Source organism: Silene latifolia, chromosome 6 (assembly GCF_048544455.1).
Source record: "Silene latifolia isolate original U9 population chromosome 6, ASM4854445v1, whole genome shotgun sequence".
NCBI lineage: Eukaryota > Viridiplantae > Streptophyta > Magnoliopsida > Caryophyllales > Caryophyllaceae > Silene > Silene latifolia.
Window position 1 is genome coordinate 14,030,260 of NC_133531.1, and position 19,122 is coordinate 14,049,381.

The window sequence follows — 19,122 nt, forward strand, 5'->3', positions numbered from 1 at the left end:
ACTTAAAAATTTAAATTGTTCATGCTTAAACAAATCGTGTTTAGAAACAATAAACTCTTGTTTAAGCACGAACAATTTTTCACGGATCTTTCAATTCAATTTTGTGTAGAACATGCTAGTACTGTTGAATTGAATGTGTAATGAGGGCAACATTGCCAAAATAAAGGATGAGACATATCTTTGTAATCGTTGAAATGATGTGCTAAAATATACTCCCTCCTATTCTAAATAACTGTCTCATTTGTCATTTTCGTCTATTCACATAACTGTCTCATTTGCCATTTTTGTCTATTTACACAACTGTCCCATTTGCCATATTTGGACATGGTTTTTTACTTTCCTACCCTTAGCTCTTTTCTTTATTTACCAACCCAAACCACCCATAACCCATCATATTCAATATTTTTCATTATTTAACTAATATATTCTTACCCATATACAATAATTTTCATTATTTTAACTATATTCCTTAATTTTCGTATCATTGTCCAAATGAGACATTTATTCGGAATAGGAGGAAGTATAAAAAAAGGTCAAAAATTAACTTTTACTTATTTATTGTCCAAACCTTAATTTGTAATATCCAAACCTACCTTAACCCTATTGTGGGAATTATTTTAAAGTGACTATATTGTGGAAATTATTTTGTCTTTCAATATTGAGGGAAACCACCCCATAAAATTACCCACATGAAATTAACAAACAATTACTTATCAAAGACGCACACAAATCTCAAACACAAAATTTGCATGCAACAATTTCATAAAACTAATATATTCTTACCCCTATACAGTAAATTTGCATGCAACAATTTCATAAATTTATTCAAAGTGGAGATACGCTAAGAACACAAAATCTCCCTCCATTTGCTCAATCTATTTCTTCTAAGTCAGAAAACACCACTCAACAATAAAAACAAAAAATCAAAGACGCACACAAATCTCAAACACAAAATCTCTTCAGTCTTCAAACTTTTTATTAGAAATCATCCATTCAATTACTTATCATTACTGAAATTGCGACTGGGAAGTTAGGGTCAGGTCTTGCTAATGGCAACTTGAAGCATCCAGGAGTAATCTTTGGTGTCCTATCCATTTCACTTGTTTCACCCTTAAAACCCCATGTAAGATTTCCGTCCGTGAAATATATGCTGTATTTCCGAGATTCTGCCTCGTACAAGTGTTGAATGCACAATTCATCTCCATCCAATATAAGCAAGTAATATTCATTACTCCCCTTTTCAGCTATTAGATTACCCCCATGTGTCGCGGTGACATCCTTTGCCTTGTTAAATCTTAACTTCTTTGAGGGATGATGGGCCAAATGTTCCTTCATTTGTTGAATATCCACACATTCCTTGGGGCATTTCGGGCAGCAAAATGAGACTTTTAAACACTCATCCACCACTGAACATGACAGAAATTAAACAATAACAAGGGTCAAGGAACAAACAAAAAGAACATAACACGTCTCCAAAGCCTAAATCCCCAATTAAAACCCTAAATCCCCAATTACTCAAATTAAAACCCCAAATCCCCAATAAAAACCCCCTAAATCCCCAATTACTCAAATTAAAACCCAACCCCCTACCTAAATCCCCAATTACTCAAATTAAAACCCAACCCCCTACCTAAATCCCCAATTACTCAAATTAAAACCCTAAATTCCCAATTCATCCTCAGCAATCAACAATGGTGAACAAACGCAAGGCCACCGCCGCCGCCTCAACCACCACTCCACCATCAAACTAAGCTAATATGCACATAAAACTAAATTTAACATACTAATTACTGAAACAATCACCAAGACAAACCTAAAATCACATTTCTAAGCTCAAATAACAAGAAAGATAAAAAAAAGGGTGAGAATTCATACTGATTAGTTTTTCCTGGATAGAATCTTGTGCGGCTTTCTCCAAACAGTCGGTTGATTATGAGGGGTTTTTGTTAGGAAACACAAAATGAAGGTTGAATAAATACCCCAACAAAAATACATATAAAGACCAAAATACCCCCAGCTTAAATGACAGAAAGGGGGTAAATAGAGGGGGTACATTGGTCATAACATTAGGAAAACTTGACTTCTTTTTACAAGGCTTTTAGAGAATGTTTTTTTTTTTTTTTTTTTTTGGTGTTCAGGAGATCCCCACCGGTGAAAAGAATCTCTAGAAAGTGGAATCGAACCCCTGACCACTTGTTTAAGAGATGAGAGCCTTTACCACTCACACCAGCCAACTTTGGTAGGCTTTTAGAGAATGTGATAGAAGCTTATACTAGTTTTAAACCCGTACAAAAATGCACGGGTTTGTTATCGAAAAATTAGAAAAAAAATATAAATATCATGTATATATAAGTCGTATCATATACGGTATTTAGGTAAAACTTGTTTAAAAGTTTTTCCAATAAAGAGCCTATAATGTCTTATCCTAACCATTTAAATATATACATGAATATGTAAATTATATATTTTGTATATTTTTTAAAAGTAAATAAATTTAAAACCTTAATAAAAAAAACCCGATTATGTCGGTGGAAATTTCTTCATATATTTAATTAACTGAACGGAATTGTTACTTTTTTCATATGCAAATTGTTATTCATAATTAAACGAATCCAGATAAATTTGATTAGGTTTTGAAAAATGAGAAAATGGATAGGATAATGAGAAAATGGATTGACAAAAACCGAGAGGGGTAAAACTGAAAAATACGTATATAAAGGAGTAAAATGCGTATATAAAATAACAAAGACCTACTTTAATTACGTAAACTTGTATATATATCATTCACGAAGCACGAACACTTCTACCGTGTAGTTCGTCCATATCCAACACCAACATTTGTACGACGCTTGAAAATTATGTGTTGGACACTTTTCAAATTGTGTCTAATTATTTATTTATGTTTTTAAAATTTTGGACATTTTTTACACTCGAAGATCATTTCAACTCAACTATAATATAACTAACTTAGGATATAATTTAAAGATTTTTCATGATAAAATCATACTTATCTTTTGCATACATGCGCTATATTATGTATATGTTGGAAAATATGGGTTATTATAATTTAACCATCATGTTTTAATTAATTAGCACATACTACATAATTTGAATTTTTATACTCGTATAAAATTTAATACTCTGTATAAAATACTTTTACAAATTTAAGATCATACTTTTAACTATAAATATACGGAGTATAATTTTATTAAGTTTTAAATACATGTCTCATGTCATATATTTTATGGGACGGTTGTGTCGCAAGTTCTTTTTTATCCATATCCATATCTGTCTAAATTTCGGTGTTACCTAGGAAGAATGTTATACACAAATGGGTTGACATTTGTGCCCATTAACTCAATAAGATCCAAAATTAATGCAAATAAAAGGTCACGAATTCTCATTTTAGACGGACATTATTCGTCTATAGGTTCCTTTCACAAATGAAAGTGAATAGTGTATAAGTGGGTGGGAAATGGATACCCACACTTGTCTTCGCACTTTAATTTTGTAAGAGGCTCACTTTCCGTCTATAATTATAGACGGATAATGATCGTATAATGAAACGAATTGATAAAGGATTGATCTTAAATCCCAAATTTCCGATTGACAAACACGAAATTCGCTGTCACTTTACCTCCTCCTTTTTCTCTTGTAAGTTGTAAATACTCCCTTCAATTTTGCTTTAAAAAACTTAACTCAAAAACTTAACTCTCTCTTATGAAGATTAATTTGCATTATTTATTGACTCAACTTGTTATTAGAAATTAAAAATTGAAATAAAAAGTAATAGAATGTGGATTTGGTTTCTTGAATTAGGTCAAGGAGAAATAATCAAATCTGGTTTGGCATTATTTATTGACTCAACTTGTTTTAGTAAATGACTTTTGACTACCCATGTGGTTGGCCATATAGTAGATCACTGTTATTGGAATCCGTCCAGAGCTTTCCACATGCGCTGAATGGCACAACTTGTTTTTATATAACAATTGTGTAATTGGCCCCTTGTGGCCTCCCTGGATATGTTCAAATAGTAAGTCTTTCTTAGAACGTTATTATTTATAGGGTTATTTATATAACCAATTTTAGCCTTAAAACATACGGAGTACTATCTTCAAACAGAAAATATCCCAAGTTCTTTTCAAGACCATTACTTCATATATATATTGTTCTCCTCCCTGACTCATTCACAAATCTTCCATAAACACCTACTCCACTAGATCCATTACTTGTCTTGGTTCTCCTGAAAAATGGCCGGGCAAAAGCTGATGCGTGATCGAGAGAGCGAGATTAAGTCGTTTGAGGAGTCGAAAGCAGGTGTTAAGGGGCTGGTCGATGCAGGGATAGTAAAAATCCCTGGGATGTTCATTCATGAACGTCTCGGCTCAGATGTCAATGAAGACGACTCGAGTATTAACAGCGTCGACAAGGTCCCATTGGTCGACCTCCAAGGGGTTAATGATGAAGATGGAGGTCGACGACGTGTGAAGGTGATCGACCAAGTTAATAATGCTTGTGAGAAATACGGACTCTTCCAGATCATCAACCACGGCATTCCTCTTCAAGTCATGGATGAAGTGTTGGATGGAATACGTGCGTTTCATGAACTCGATGTTGAAGCCAAGAAACAGTATTATTCTCGTGAGTATGATACCAAGCATTTCTTGTACAACAGCAATTTCAATCTACTTCAAACCCAAGGACCTGCTGCTTGGAGGGATACCCTCACTTTTATTCGAGGATCTTCTCTACCTCGTCCCCAGGAATTGCCCCCCGTCTGCAGGTATATTTTTCTATGTGGTACCTTTGTGTTCTTTCAAATTCTACATGGTACCCTCGTTTTCTAAAAATATCAGTGGTATCCCTAAACGGCCAACTGTTATCAGGTTCTTCTTGTAAAATAAAATAAAGGGATATTCTCTCGTGTACCCCTCAACTTTTTCATTTTCTATGATATACCCCTCTTTTCATGCAAAAAAACTTTGACCGTCAATAACTCTTGACTACAAATTCAGAATACGATAATTTTTTTTTCCAAATTGACCGTCTTAAAGTGGTCTTCAGTTTGAAAAAAAAAATCACCGACGTCTCAACTGGTACTACGGAATTATGGTCGGTCAAAGTTTATTCGTTAAAAAATGTTTGACCAACCATAACTACCGGCTACGAGTTCAAAAAGCGGTAATTTTTTTTTTCAAATTTAAGGCCTTGACGAGATAATTGGTTTGAAAAAAAAAATTACTGTTTTCTGAACTCGTAAGAGAGAATTATTGTCGGTCAAAGTTTTTTTGTGAAAAACGAGGGTACACCTTAGAAAACGAAAAAGTTCAGGAGTACACGAGAGAATATCCCTAAAATAAACTATACTTGAAATATATGCAGGGATATATTGATGCAGTACACCACAGAAATGATGAAATTAGGGGAGACGATATATGGAATACTCTCAGAGGCGCTTGGACTTGATCGCCATTATCTGAAAGACATTGGATGCAATGACGCTATATTTTGTCCATGCCATTACTACCCTGCATGCCCTGAGCCAGAACTAACCATGGGCTCTACTACTCATGTTGACAGCGGATTCATAACCCTGCTTGCCACAAATCATATCCCGGGCTTACAGCTTCTTTACCAAGGTAACTGGATCGATGTTTTACCAACCCACGGCAGCCTTGTCGTCAACATAGGCAATTTGATGCAGCTGATCAGTAACAACAGGTTTACAGCTCCGCTGCACAGAGTGTTGGCGAGTAAGGAAGGGCCGAGGATATCAGTAGCATGCATTTTCAGAACACATCACTATCCAGAGAACAGTGCAAGAGTATATGAACCAATCAAGGAGCTATTATCCGAGGATAACCCTGCGATTTACCGCCCTGTTACAGTCAAGGATATCATGTCGAATAAACTTTCAACCTACGCCGGCACCACTGTAGGCAACTCCCTTAATAAATTTTTGCTCTGAATTTCACCTTTTCAACTCCGTAGCATTTTTAAAATTTCCTAGTTTTATTTGTTCGTCGCATTAAAACTAAATATGTTATATACCATTTTATATTACAGGGTGATGGAAAAAAGAGATTAATATAAAAAAACAAACAAAAAGACTATACCCGAAAATAAAAAGAAAGATTTCTCTTAGGTATATGATCATCAGCGGATCCACCTAGACCGAAATGGTGTCCTACACCCGAAAGATAATTCTCGTTTTCGTTTTTTACCTTTTTTTTAATTTACATTTTCCATGTATTTATGGGTTTTTCTTTTTGGGAAAAACGTACTCCCCCCCTCCAAACCAAAGGTAACAGTTGCTTTATCACACTTGCCGAGACACGTTTTATAACGTGAATATCTTTAGTTACACGTTATTAAAAATTATAAAAACTAGTTTTAAACCCGTGCAAAATTGCACGGATATGTTTTTGGATGTATTTTTTTTTTTTTTGCATTTCAATTGTACTTATCCAGTTGGTCTAAATCAGCGATCTATATAATTAATGTTTAAACTTGTTACAAATACGTGTTCACATGCAATGGTTTAAGAGGAAATAACAAAGAATATTTTTTTAAAAAAAATATATCGTACTATCTAGTTTTTTAAAATTATGCATGTAATTTATTCGCATTATATGTAATTCAATCTCGTAATTATGTAATTTTATTATTATTATTATTATTTTAAAATTATGTGATTCATTTATTTGTAATTATTTTCATTTATTCCGATTTGTAATTCATTCCGTTTAGATGCCATTAATTTCATTTATTCGGAATGTATAAAATTATTTCATAGTATTATTTCATAGTATTTGTTCTAAGACGGAATTTGTCGTATGTTTGATAAATAGGAATTCGAAGAAATAAATATATCAGACACTAACTGGTCCCACCATAACATGTATTTCCAAAAAAAAAAAGTTGAATTAATGACGTGGCACGCCCTGGATTGAGTATTGTCTTCTGAATTAATAAAAATAAGATGGCCGAGTCCATGGGTGGGCGGCGGTTGGATGCTTCTCGATGGGCCAATCAATCATCTTTTTCTAACTGACGAGAGACGGGTTTGCCATTTGATGTTTGTTTGACTGTTGTTTTTCCCGATTTTAGGACAACCCCCATTGGACCAGGATGAAGCAAGCCATACCACTTTTGCTTTTACTTACTGTATCAGTTTAAGGACATCTTAAGAAGTTTCGATATGTACTCCGTCATGACATTTTGACATCCTTGGATGGTATGTGTCGTAACAGAAGGGATAAAGCTTCAACATCGTGTTCCCCCCTCAACTCACTTGCTCATAGTTGTTCGAGGATCCAAATTCCTAAGGTCTAGAAATATTTTGCATTCTACAATCCTGATTACTGAGTTAAAACAATCTAAAAATTACAAGGCTTTTGGAAAAGTTGGACTTAAAAACACAGCCGAAAGGGGAACATGATTCAATTACAAGTCAAAACAAATGAGTTTCATTATGCGCATTTGTTGAGGCCATTTTTTCGTCAAACTTCAATTTTGTAAACCTGTCGGTAAATCAACCACTGTACTGAAAAAACTACAAATATCCGCACTGAAACTGACTGTCATATCTATCTCACCAAGGTTCTTCTCAACAGCCATCTTCAATCATTTCACCGTCTTCAGACATAATAATCTCCATGTCCTGAATGTCTCTCTTTAATACATTACCGACTCTTGCCATGGCATCGGTTTGTTGCTGTAAAACCTGCCAACCCAACAAATAAACAAAATCAACTAATATTCGTTGTAATGGAAAAATGGATCCAAATACTACTCCGTACTATATGATGATAATAAGACAACTTTTTGCTAGTGCCTAAACAGCAAACAGCTATCCTTATCATATACAAGTACGAGTAGTGCACATCCTGCAACGCCTGCCATGGCGCATGAGAGGTCAGCTCTTGTGTCCTTCATTTTCTTCTCATTTCATGCTCCATTACTCCCCTAATAATTACCCCGATGCCAAGCGAGCCCTTATTCCTATGTTGGTTCTTATTAGGGGGAAAGCAATTCTCTCTCTACTAGAATATTCAATTAGTACGAACTACCACATCAAAAAGAGGACAATGTGCACATCATCGAGAAAAATTGCGAAAGTTGGGAGAGCTAAAGACATTAATAGCCATTGGCATTCTTACCTCTTGCATGTCAGCAAGACTCCGCTCCTGTATTTTAGTTGAACCTGGGAGATAAATGGATATACTTCCCCCATTGGCATTTGCATGGACACGAGACACAGTCAACAGATTTTGAACTCGCCTGGAGAGCTCTGCTCCAGATCCTTTGAGCTGCAGAAACAATTGTATCAGGAAAAGCAATCTTAATAGATAATAAAGGCGATAGGCAGACAGGCAAAAAGCAGATTCACGGACCTGTCTACCAATACCAGACGACTTCTCAGCTAATTCAACCTCTCCTTTCATTAATGGCAAACAGAAAGCTTTTCCTGCAAGAGCCTCTACAATCCTCATCAACTAAAAATAACACACAGATAATGTTGGTGTTGAGATACAGGCAGACTGCCATAGAGAGTAACAAAACAGTAAGAGACACCTAGACGCACAGCATTTCCTCCTATGGTGAAAAGAGCATACGACGAGTATTGAATAAACAAAAAGCACCAATAAAACTACCGTCAAACACATAACTAGAAAGATAAATAGCTTGGAGAAAGGTGATACCGAGCATTTAAGAACTTGGGAATCATACCCTTAATAAACGTAAAGACATTACATATTCAAAATTTCAAATGTAAGCAAAGACATCATTGATAAAACACAAAAGAAATAGCAGAACTCCTCAGATGCAACAGCAGAGAAAGACAGAGATGTCGACAAACAAATGTCCCTCAAGTTCCGCATTTTAGAAAAAAAAAAAAAATTATGCTCATGAACTCCTTATAAATTTCACAAATTCTTGTTTGTGACGGCACATATCCGTCACTCTTGAGTGACGGATACCATTTTACCTCACAAAGTACCCACTTTTTCTCTCTCTACAACACTATTCATGTGGTCCCCTTTCTCCACTAACCCATTTTGTTACCATTTTAACTCACAAAATATCCGCCACAAATGGTAACCCGTCACAAGGGAGACCAATTGTATAAATTTTGCTAAGAGTCTAAGACAGATAAATTGAATAAAATGCCTCACAAATGTTCCAGTTAGAAATTATGATGCAGAGCGCCAAGACAATCTTAGTACCTCCGATAAATTAAACAGTCTATCCAACGTGAACTAGTCCAGAGCTAAATGAATCCGCTGATGGATTCTGACTAAGAATAAGTCAAAACCGCAAATAGCCAAAAAAAATTGTATGAGACTATTGTCACATTCAAAACCACCGAAAAACAATCGCAACACGACATGAAAGCATTTAAAATCAATATGACTCGCGGAGAGAAGAAAATCCTATACCCCTCTGTTTACATAGTAGTCTAAGCTCAGCCGGTGGAAGCCCAAGAAGCACAGCTAAAGCGTCAAACGGCTCTTTAGAACCAGAGGTTGAAGGTTGTGTAGATTCATCAACCTTGGGTATTGAATCACCCTCAGATGGAACAGTTCCTAAATCAGAGTTCACCAGAATACTTGTGTGCTGCTCAGGTGTAGGTAACTCAGGCTTACTTGTATCAGATCTGCTTCCAGCATTGTCAAGAATAACATCCAGTAAATTCAATAGCTGCCATACAGGACAGACAAAATTAGAACGGGAGATATACACCAGAAAACAAAATAGAGACAATTGACTATAGTATTTAACCATCTTTACCTGTTCAAGGTGTGCTATACTCCTCAGATAAAGTGGTTGATTCAAAAGACCTAAAAGCAGCGCAATAGATGGCAAATCTTCCTCCCTCGTCACAGAGGTCTTGGTCTCAACAACCATCATGGCTTTACCACTAACCTGATCAGTATTCTCAGACTTGTGATCAGAAGGCAGGGGAAGCCTCAGTTCGAGCAGAATCTTTGCAACGTAAGGGTGATTACGAGCAAGGTAGGTTAGAGTCTCGAGAACTCGCCGCGAAACCAATGGAGGAACTCCTATAAAAGACGCGTGAGAACTAGAATGTAACGTAAATTTTAAAAAATAAAAGAATAAGTCGTCCAACAATATCAAGAGGATGCTCTTGATTCGTCCACAATCTTTTTTGTCAGGACATACCATGAGAAAATATATGTACACGCAGATTGAAATGTTAACAACAATATACACAATCAAAGATTTATACAAGCAAACGAAGAAACAATTAAAAAGAAAGACAAAACAAGCAGAACTCAACACTGATTAAAACCATGAAACAGAAACCAGGTACTTACTGATCCATTTATCTAGAAATTCATTTTTGAGAAGTATTCACCTAGTCTAGAAATTATGACACCCTTCATTCAAAATAAGTTATGCAAGGAAGATTTGAAAGTGTAAACAAACTGACTGATGAAATAGAGTATATCAATAGACGACAAACAATGACTTACCATCAACCAATTGGGGCCGAGAGTACATCACATGACTTGGACAACCATATAGCCGATATAAAGGCTCGGAATCACTAGGCTGATTGGGTGTCTTGTGTTTGTTAAGCATCAGCATCTCCATCAGAATTTTGACTAAAGCAGTCCGAGATTCACTATGGGCAGACAAATTCCATAGGAGTCTCTGAAATGGACCTTTATAGAGCGGCTGCAAACCAGGCATTCATTAGCGAATTACAGGAAAGCCACAGAAAAATAACTCCAAATCCAATCGCATATAGTCACAGGCTTACAACATTAACCTACCTGAACAACACGAAGCAATCGAATCATGCCCTTAAGATCATCTGTATCCACTAATGGAACACCATCAGCTTCAAGCACCTTAGTTCCAACCGCACGACGATTCTTCCAACTGCTCTGTCCAGGCTTGACCCTTCACCTCTTCTTGATGACTCGCCCCTCCGGCTTCTAGGAAACATGCCAAAAAGATTGCGCAAATCTTTCACGTAGCATGTTTGCCTCAGCAACAAGAGCAGGAGTGAGATTAGCCAGAACAGCATCGGAAGAAGTTAAAAGTACCTGACAGACGGGGAAAATCAGTCAATATGCATGACATGAAGATTAATATACTTCTACAACTACCACACGGTATACCTCTTCTCTAAGATCTGAAGGGAAGGAAGCAATAATTGACACAGTATCCATTTCCACAGGTTCCCCTTCCAACTCCTGGGACTGATGAAGTCGTTGTACCTGCTGTTGGGCAAGAACTTCTGCTCGAATATCTGGGGGAAGGGCTGCAAGAAACTCGGGATCAATATCTTCAGTATTTTTTTGTTCATCGCTAGCTGGCTGATTTGATTGACCTTGCTGAGCAGACAAGACTTCAGCACGCAACTCTTCTGGAAGTGCATCAAGAAATGTAGGGTCAATTGGACCAGATTCACTATCCCCAGTTATTTGCTGCCCATCTGCATGTGCACCGTCGCTCTCTTGAATAGGATTCTCTCCAACTTCACTTACACTATGGAGTGAAGTGTCCCTCCTAGATGGGTTAGAGGTACCAAAAGAAACTGTATTTCTCCTTGTCCGAACGCCTTGTGATTCGCCAAAAGGTACTCTGTCTGCAACGATTTGTCTGTCTCCTCCATCGTCATGACCATCAGCACTCCCTATTTCGACATCTAGGCTTCGTAGACTTTCTCCCAAAGTTGCCCCACTTCCACCACTTTCTTGGCTCACTGCTTCAACATCTCGAGTAGCCACATCATTATGCTCAGAATGTCCAGTTGGTGCATCAGTACCTTGTGGAAATGCGTTTGGACCAGATCCATTTTCAGGGATAGATCTGTCTTCTGCTTCAGAAGATGGAGCATGAGCATAATCACTTTGGTCACCGACCGGAACTTCTGTTCTCATACTCGTTTCTATTTGGTGGACAGCATCACCCTATCCCTAAGAGTCAACAGCTGTATTGTTTTGATCAGAGGGCTTCTCTGCTTCTGGTTGCCTCAACTGTGAAATAAAAAATTCTTCAAGTCCGTGTGGTATAGCAGTAGAACTTGAATCCACCAGCTTGCTCACGATCATCTAGCCATAAGTTAAATCTATGACCTGGTCGTCCATTTCTAGATCGAAAAATAGTATCCAAGCGTGATGAAGCACCTACCAAGCTTCTGTCAGGCAGCATTAGATCATTAGCGTTCTCTGAAAAAGAAAGAAACAGAAGTCAGGTACCTATAGTACAGAGAAAGATAAAACCATGAACTAGAAACAAAAGCAAATGTTTGGGTTGGATGAGCAAGTGTTTGGTAAAGGGAGACAGTATATACGATGAGGCAACCAAGTGATCCATAAGCTTCCCATAGCCAGCTAAGGGGCCATAAAGCCATGAATGCTCAGACCCTTGCTTTGTTTCATGCCTCAGAACCCGTTCATCAGTCTCCATAGGTAATGCAGGAACAGTAAACAATAATAACTGGCTTGTAGCTTCAAATGTAGTTAAACAATTTTGAGAAAATGATCAAGGCTATAGCAATTAGCCATTGTACCAACCTATCATAAACCAGTAATCTACCAGAGATATTTCCCCGTTGATCCGATGTTGGAAAATCTTCTGAAGCAGGAAAAGAGTAAGGCCAGCTTTCTGTTTCAGTAAACAACTGCAGCATTATCGTTGTCAGTGTTGTATAATTAAAAAAAAAAAAAAAAAATTACTCCATACTAAAATATCGGTGCCTTAGAAAGACAAAAATTCAGAGAAGATACATTAACCTGCCCTTTAGCATACTCCCACAACCAATTCCAATCAGATCCCGTTGGCAGACCGTTTAAGTACATGAAAACTGGGCCGAAAACCCTTTTCCATGGCTCACCATCCGCAAATTTCAGCACCATGTCTTCCCCGGCATAATGAGCACTGATAATCATCTGAAAGTAAAACATCCATCTTGATCACAATGATCGAATTATTATACTTAGGAAACCAAGCAATTTATTACACTGAACAAGTCGACAAACAAAAATAACATTCTGATGCTCACAGCAAGGGTTGTTGGTCCAACATCAGAGGTCAGATTCTGCTTGAGAGGCCCACCAGATCGAAACTCATCACTAGGCGTAATTTGCCAGAATCCTGTTGGTGGATCCTTACATATCCATCTTTGGACTTGAAGATCCTTGTTCTCACATGAATACTGATATTTGCCTGTTTCGTCACCGATATAAAGCCTACCTTACAAATCATTATTTACAGAAGCTTAACTAAACAGATGCACGCGCACACTCCACACACCTCTCCTTTAAATTCAGGCTCAACTGGGTTTGTGAGCAGCACAGTTTCAGGAAAGGCCAAGGCTTGGCATCGTTCAGGTAACCATCTGGAAGAGGCATGTCTCTTTGTCTGTCATCCGCCACAACCATGTAGTGACACCTTGACCTTGTTAAATTCATCTCCATTAAATATAAACAAGTAATATTCATTACTTGCCTTAGATTACCGTCATTTGTGGCGGTGGGATACTTGACCTTGTTAAATCTAAGCTTCTTTGAGGGATGATGGGTCAAATGCTCCCTCAATTATTGCAAATCCGCACATTCCTTGGGCAGCAAATATAAGCACTCATTCTCCAAATGAGTAGCAACGTCTTCAATTGTCACTTGTTTGTTGTAGCCAATTGCCTTATCTGGGCAATCAAAATCACACTCTTTCACTAGCAAAGATGCCGATAAACACACTCTTATGTAGCCTTGCATGAAAGATTTTCATTTATGCATTTATCACAAACGAGATGACCGTTGAGGCAGTGATAGATCGGAGTGGTGGTGGCGAGCTCCAAACAAATTTGACACACTAGTGCCCTTGTACTCGTAAGCCTCCCGACAATGCCTCAACATCAAATTTTAAGTCAAGCACAACATCACAAGTAACGACTTTTTCTTGAGGAAAATGTCGATGAAATGCCTTCAATCACGGGGTTCAGTGTTAGCAGCACCTTACTCCCCATTTTCAGTGCGAGGACAAATAAATCTTTAGTGGATTACTCTTGAAGTAAAATAGAAAGTTGCTCGGCATGCATTTGGAGTGTTTGTTGTTACTCAGAGCCAACCATAGTCATTTCATGGATATTGGTATCTCCAAAATGAGCTTTTAAAGTCTTAAGATCACCAAAATTTTGCTGAACACACATGAGACAGATATACTTAGAAAATGGGCAATCTTGAAGATGTGTGTTGTATTCTTGAGAACTAAGAGAAACTATACAACCGTTTATATTGTTTCCACAAACAATACTCATGTTAGAAAGAAGCTTAGTTGTAGTATAACAGTAATGCACCTGAAGTTTAGGGCGTGTGCAACATTGACATGGTTTAAGCTTTTCAACTGAATTCGGAAGACAAGTAGAGCATGTTATATGGTCGTTAGCATAGTGGTGGTTCGAGGCGGCGGCGGTGGCCTTGCGTTTGTTCACCATTGTTGATTGCTGAGAATGAATTGGGGATTTAGGGGTTTTAATTTGAGTAATTGGGGATTTGGGGTTTTAATTTGAGTAATTGGGGATTTGGGGTTTTAATTTGAGTAATTGGGGATTTAGGCTTTGTAGATGTGTTACGAGGTGTTCTTTCTGTTTGTTCCTTGTTATCTCTTATTATCTTGTTTAATTTCTGTCATGTTCAGTGGCGGATCTGGAATGTTCTTCCTGTAAACGGCTTCCAACTTTCCCCATATACCATTGTGCTAACGACCATATGACATGCTCTACTTGTCTTCCAAATTCTTAAAACCATGTCAATGTTGCACACGCCTTAAACTTTAGGTGCATTACTGTTATACTACAACCAAGCTTCTTTCTAACATGAGTATTGTTTGCGGAAACAATATAAACGGTTGTACAGTTTCTCTTAGTTCTCGAGAATACAACACGCATCTTCAAGATTGCCCATTTTCTAAGTATATCTGCCCCATGTGTGTTCAGCAAGATTTTGGTGATCTTAAGACTTTAAAAGCTCATTTTGAAGATACCAATATCCATGAAATGACTATGGTTGGCTCTGAGTAACAACAAACACTCCAAATGCATGCCGAGCAACTTTCTATTTTACTTCAAGAGTAATCCACTAAAGATTTATTTGTCCTCACACTGAAAATGGGGAGTTTGAGTCTTCATCACATGTGTGGGGACAATCCAAGGGGTATAAACTGAGTGTCCATGATGAAAACAAAAGTTGGTCTGATTCTGGTAAAACAACATCTAAGGTGCTGCTAACACCAACCCCCGTGATTGAAAGCATTTCATTGACTTTTCCTCCAGAAAAAGTCGTTACTTGTGATGTTGTGCTTGACTTAAAATCTGGTGTTGAGGCATTGTCGGGGAGGCTTACGAGTACAAGGGCACTAGTGTGTCAAATATGTTTGGAGCTCGCCACCACCACTCCGATCTATCACTGCCTCAACGGTCATCTCGTTTGTGATAAATGCATAAATGAAAAATTTTCATGCAAGGCTACATAAAAGTGTGTTTATCGGCATCTTCGCTAGTGAAGGAGTGTGATTTGGATTGCCCAAATAAGGCAATTGGCTACAACAAACAAGTGACAATTGAAGACGTTGCTACTCATTTGGAGAATCAGTACTTAAAAGTCTCATTTTGCTGCCCCAAGGAATGTGCGGATTTGCAACAATTGAGGGAGCATTTGGCCCACCATCCCTCAACGAAGCTTAGATTTAACAAGGTCAAGGATCTCACCGCCACAAATGACGGTAATCTAATAGCTGAAAAGGCAAGTAATGAATATTACTTGCTTATATTAAATGGAGATGAATTGGGCGTTCAACACTTGTACGAGGCAGAATATCGTAAATACAGCATATCTTTCACGGACGGAAATCAAACATGGAGTTTTGATGGTGAAACAACTGAAATAGATAGGAAACAAACGATTACTTTGCGTCAAGTTGCCAATAACAAGACCGTCTCCTAGATTTCCAGTCGGAGTTTCAGTAATGATAAGTGTAATTGAGTGTATGATTCTATTAGTGGCGGTTTATGAAAAAGTTTGAAGACTGAAGAGATTTTGTAGTTTATGAGATTTGTGTGTGCCTTTGATTTTTATTGTTATTGTTATTGTTATTGTTGGGTGGTGTTTTCTAACCTAGAAGAAATAGAGCAAGTGGAGGGAGATTTTGTGTTCTTGGCGTATCAGACTCTAGTTTGATTAAATTTATGAAATCAAATTTATGAAATTGTTTCAAAGGTTTAAGTTTTTTTATGTTTATTGTTGCATGCAAATTTACAACAAGATTTTACGACAGGTATGTATCAATGTACCATATGATTTGCTTTGATCTGTTACAGTGGAGCTGATAACAGTAAGATTGATGCAGGATAACAGTACTTATAGTACTTATAGTTTAAAGATTAGTGTAATCTAATTCTAGGTTATGTCTTGAAGACCTACGTGATAATAGCCTCACTGTTCCGATATTTAAAGCACTGCCTGACTGAATGCTCTGAGTTCGTTGATTTTAACAAAATGTAACTCTCTAAACCTGAGTCGGAACACATGTTTATAATGCATTTCTTGTATACAAATATACAATCAACGAAACTACCCTCAATCTTCAATGAAACTTGTTATGGTACTCATGTATCATCTCTCAAGTACGACTTAAACAAGTAAATACTCCTTTGGTCCCACTACCTTACTCAACTGTCATCATACATTCTAGTAAACATTTAAAAATCATTTCTTGCTGCTACAAATGTTCCTGTTTTACAGCGAAATAATCCAAAATTTCATATTCCGACTTCAACTCCACCCTAAAGCTCATCAAACCTCACTTCGTTAACCTAGCTCACACACAACTAACTCTACAAACATGGTATCTAATACAACGAATTAACAACCCGTACAAGAAATTTTAATAATGCACACATGAATGGAGTACCCAAAATGCACTGAAAACGATTATCCACAACGAAGAAAGCTCACCTTGATAGCATACTTAGGGTTTCCAGAATCATCCTTGTACGCTTCAACAATAGCCTGAACAATTCAGCCAAAAAACAACCTAAAATCAACTCTGATTTCCAAACTACTCCCTCTACATTCTGATTCTTGAAGTTCTTATTCTTATGCGACATGTATTTCAGTCAAATATAAAGAATCAACCGAACATATAACGAAAAAAAACCACATCAACACAAGTATACAATAAATTAAGTTTCTCGTCTTGCAGTAACATGCTACTCCGAATCCGCTACAAGTGTCAAACACAAATGTTTTCCCCTAATTTTTCAAATTTTCAGTCTAAAATGAAGCATCCGGGTATCTGAATCTTTATGATCAACTAATTTAATCAAATGTAAAGAATCACTCGAACATACAGCTAAAATAACTATATCATCGCAATAATTCAACACTATAATTGAAAAAATTAGCTACTAATTTTGCAGTAATTAGCAAAGCAAATAAGATTATCAATTAATTTTGCAGAAATTAGTAAAATAGATTAAGGGGGCGTTTGGGTCGGGAAAAGGTAAATGAATGAAATCAAGAAAGGGTAAGAGAGGGAAATGAATAAAATTACCCCAAAACTACCTTATTGTTTGGTTAGTTTATACAAGGAATGAAATCAAGAAAGGGTAAGAGACGGAAATGAATAAAATTACCCCAAAACTACCTTATTGTTTGGTTAGTTTATACAAGGAAAGAGAATGGGGATACCAACCACCATTATTTCACACTCCACCACGAAACACCAGTATTACACCACCACAAACACCCAAATATGGCTTGCAGTTCACCCTCAGAAGTCGTCGGACACCGGCGCTGCCGCAGTACTATGCTACCCAGCACACCAATATAACCCCACCCACCACCATAAACACCCTCTAGAGCCTCGAAAACCGCTCCTCACCACCTAAATTCACACCCTAACCTCTAAAAACACCAGATCTAGTGTTTTTTGGGGGCGTGGGAGTGAATTTCGGTGGTGGGGGAGGCTTTGTTTAGGCTTGTATAGGATGTGTATGGTACTGGGTTCAAATAAAAGTGAGCGGGTGTGGGAATGGGGAGGCACCGGAGATGGTAGCTCGAGCCATCGTCGGCATGTCGTCGGTTGCAGATGGTTGGTAGCTGACTTTTGGTGGTAACAGGCGCGTTAGTGGTTGTAGCAGGTTGCAGTGACGGCGGGTGGCGGAGTTAAGGACGGGGACGCAGTCGGTTACTGGGTGGTTGTGGTGGGTGATTGTGGGTGATCAGTAGTATGGTGACAGTGGTAGTGCTTGGCGAGTGAGGTGGTTGATGGGGGTAATGGAATCCATTCTCCAGGGGGTGAGGGATAAGGAATTAGGGGGCCTTTGGTTCACCCAATATAGGTATGAGGTATGGGTTTGGAATGAACCAAACCCATACCATGTGTTTGGTTGACAAAATTGAAAGTTTGATACCTATACCTCAAACCCATGAGGTATGGGTTTCTTACTTTCTCATACCCAGGGAGGGGGTGGGTATGAGATTGATACCCATGGTATCAAATTAAAAATATTAAAAAGTGATAAAAACAATTGTAAAAAAATCATTTTATATATTTATTTGATTAAATTTTTGTCTACATAATTTAATAATATAAAAATTATTATTAAAAATATTGTATTTTGAAGAGTTTTTAGCTTTGATTATTTTCTAGCCCCATACCCCCAAAATTGAACCAAACACAAGGTATGAGGTATCAAGTTCCAACCCGATACCACCCAGGTATGATTCCCGATTCCAAACCTATACCCACGAGTGAATCAAACACCCCCTTAGAGAGGTTTGGGGGTAAGGGAGGAAAACTCATTCCCTTTGTTTGTCTCAAACAAACACTAACAAAGGGAATCAGTAACTTTAATTCCCTTTCCCTTTGTTTATTACCCCCAACCAAACGCCCCCTAAAATAAGATCATATACTTGAATGTCGCGATCAGCAAGGAAGAAAGGCAACGGAGCAACAGGAGCCGTGCGGTGGTTAATGGTGGACTGGTGGTTAATGTGGAGGTTGAATCTAGGCCTGTGGGGAAGTGGCGGCATTTGAGATACCATAAAAGATTTTAGAGGCTTGAATAATGTTTTTGTT

At 37.6% G+C, this 19,122-nt stretch overlaps 4 protein-coding genes and 1 long non-coding RNA gene across 5 annotated transcripts; 1 reads left to right on the forward strand and 4 right to left on the reverse strand.

Annotated features, from left to right (window-relative positions):
- Positions 1-683: 683 nt before the first annotated feature.
- Positions 684-1,959, reverse strand: LOC141586417 (uncharacterized). The gene is made up of 2 exons (XR_012519518.1): positions 1,876-1,959; positions 684-1,406 (listed from the first exon to the last, which is right to left on the reverse strand). It is a non-coding gene; the product is annotated as an uncharacterized LOC141586417 (long non-coding RNA).
- Positions 1,960-4,152: 2,193 nt separating this feature from the next.
- LOC141586416 (deacetoxyvindoline 4-hydroxylase-like) lies at positions 4,153-6,108 on the forward strand. Its single transcript, XM_074407626.1, has 2 exons — positions 4,153-4,783; positions 5,383-6,108. Exons 1-2 carry the CDS (start codon positions 4,251-4,253, stop codon positions 5,966-5,968), a joined length of 1,119 nt encoding a protein of 372 aa, XP_074263727.1. The 5' UTR covers positions 4,153-4,250; the 3' UTR covers positions 5,969-6,108.
- Positions 6,109-7,456: 1,348 nt separating this feature from the next.
- Positions 7,457-10,926, reverse strand: LOC141586425 (nuclear pore complex protein NUP54-like). The gene is made up of 7 exons (XM_074407634.1): positions 10,806-10,926; positions 10,503-10,707; positions 9,796-10,067; positions 9,444-9,705; positions 8,397-8,470; positions 8,163-8,312; positions 7,457-7,726 (listed from the first exon to the last, which is right to left on the reverse strand). Exons 1-7 carry the CDS (start codon positions 10,830-10,832, stop codon positions 7,610-7,612), a joined length of 1,107 nt encoding a protein of 368 aa, XP_074263735.1. The 5' UTR covers positions 10,833-10,926; the 3' UTR covers positions 7,457-7,609.
- Positions 10,927-10,962: 36 nt separating this feature from the next.
- On the reverse strand, positions 10,963-11,921 carry LOC141586426 (uncharacterized). The gene is made up of 2 exons (XM_074407635.1): positions 11,157-11,921; positions 10,963-11,081 (listed from the first exon to the last, which is right to left on the reverse strand). The coding sequence occupies exons 1-2, from the start codon at positions 11,919-11,921 to the stop codon at positions 10,971-10,973; spliced, it is 876 nt and encodes a 291-aa protein (XP_074263736.1). The 3' UTR covers positions 10,963-10,970.
- A 115-nt stretch (positions 11,922-12,036) lies between these two features.
- On the reverse strand, positions 12,037-19,076 carry LOC141587543 (uncharacterized). Its single transcript, XM_074409018.1, has 5 exons — positions 18,957-19,076; positions 16,995-17,048; positions 12,777-12,932; positions 12,580-12,664; positions 12,037-12,209 (listed from the first exon to the last, which is right to left on the reverse strand). Exons 1-5 carry the CDS (start codon positions 19,074-19,076, stop codon positions 12,037-12,039), a joined length of 588 nt encoding a protein of 195 aa, XP_074265119.1.
- Between the last annotated feature and the right edge of the window lie 46 nt (positions 19,077-19,122).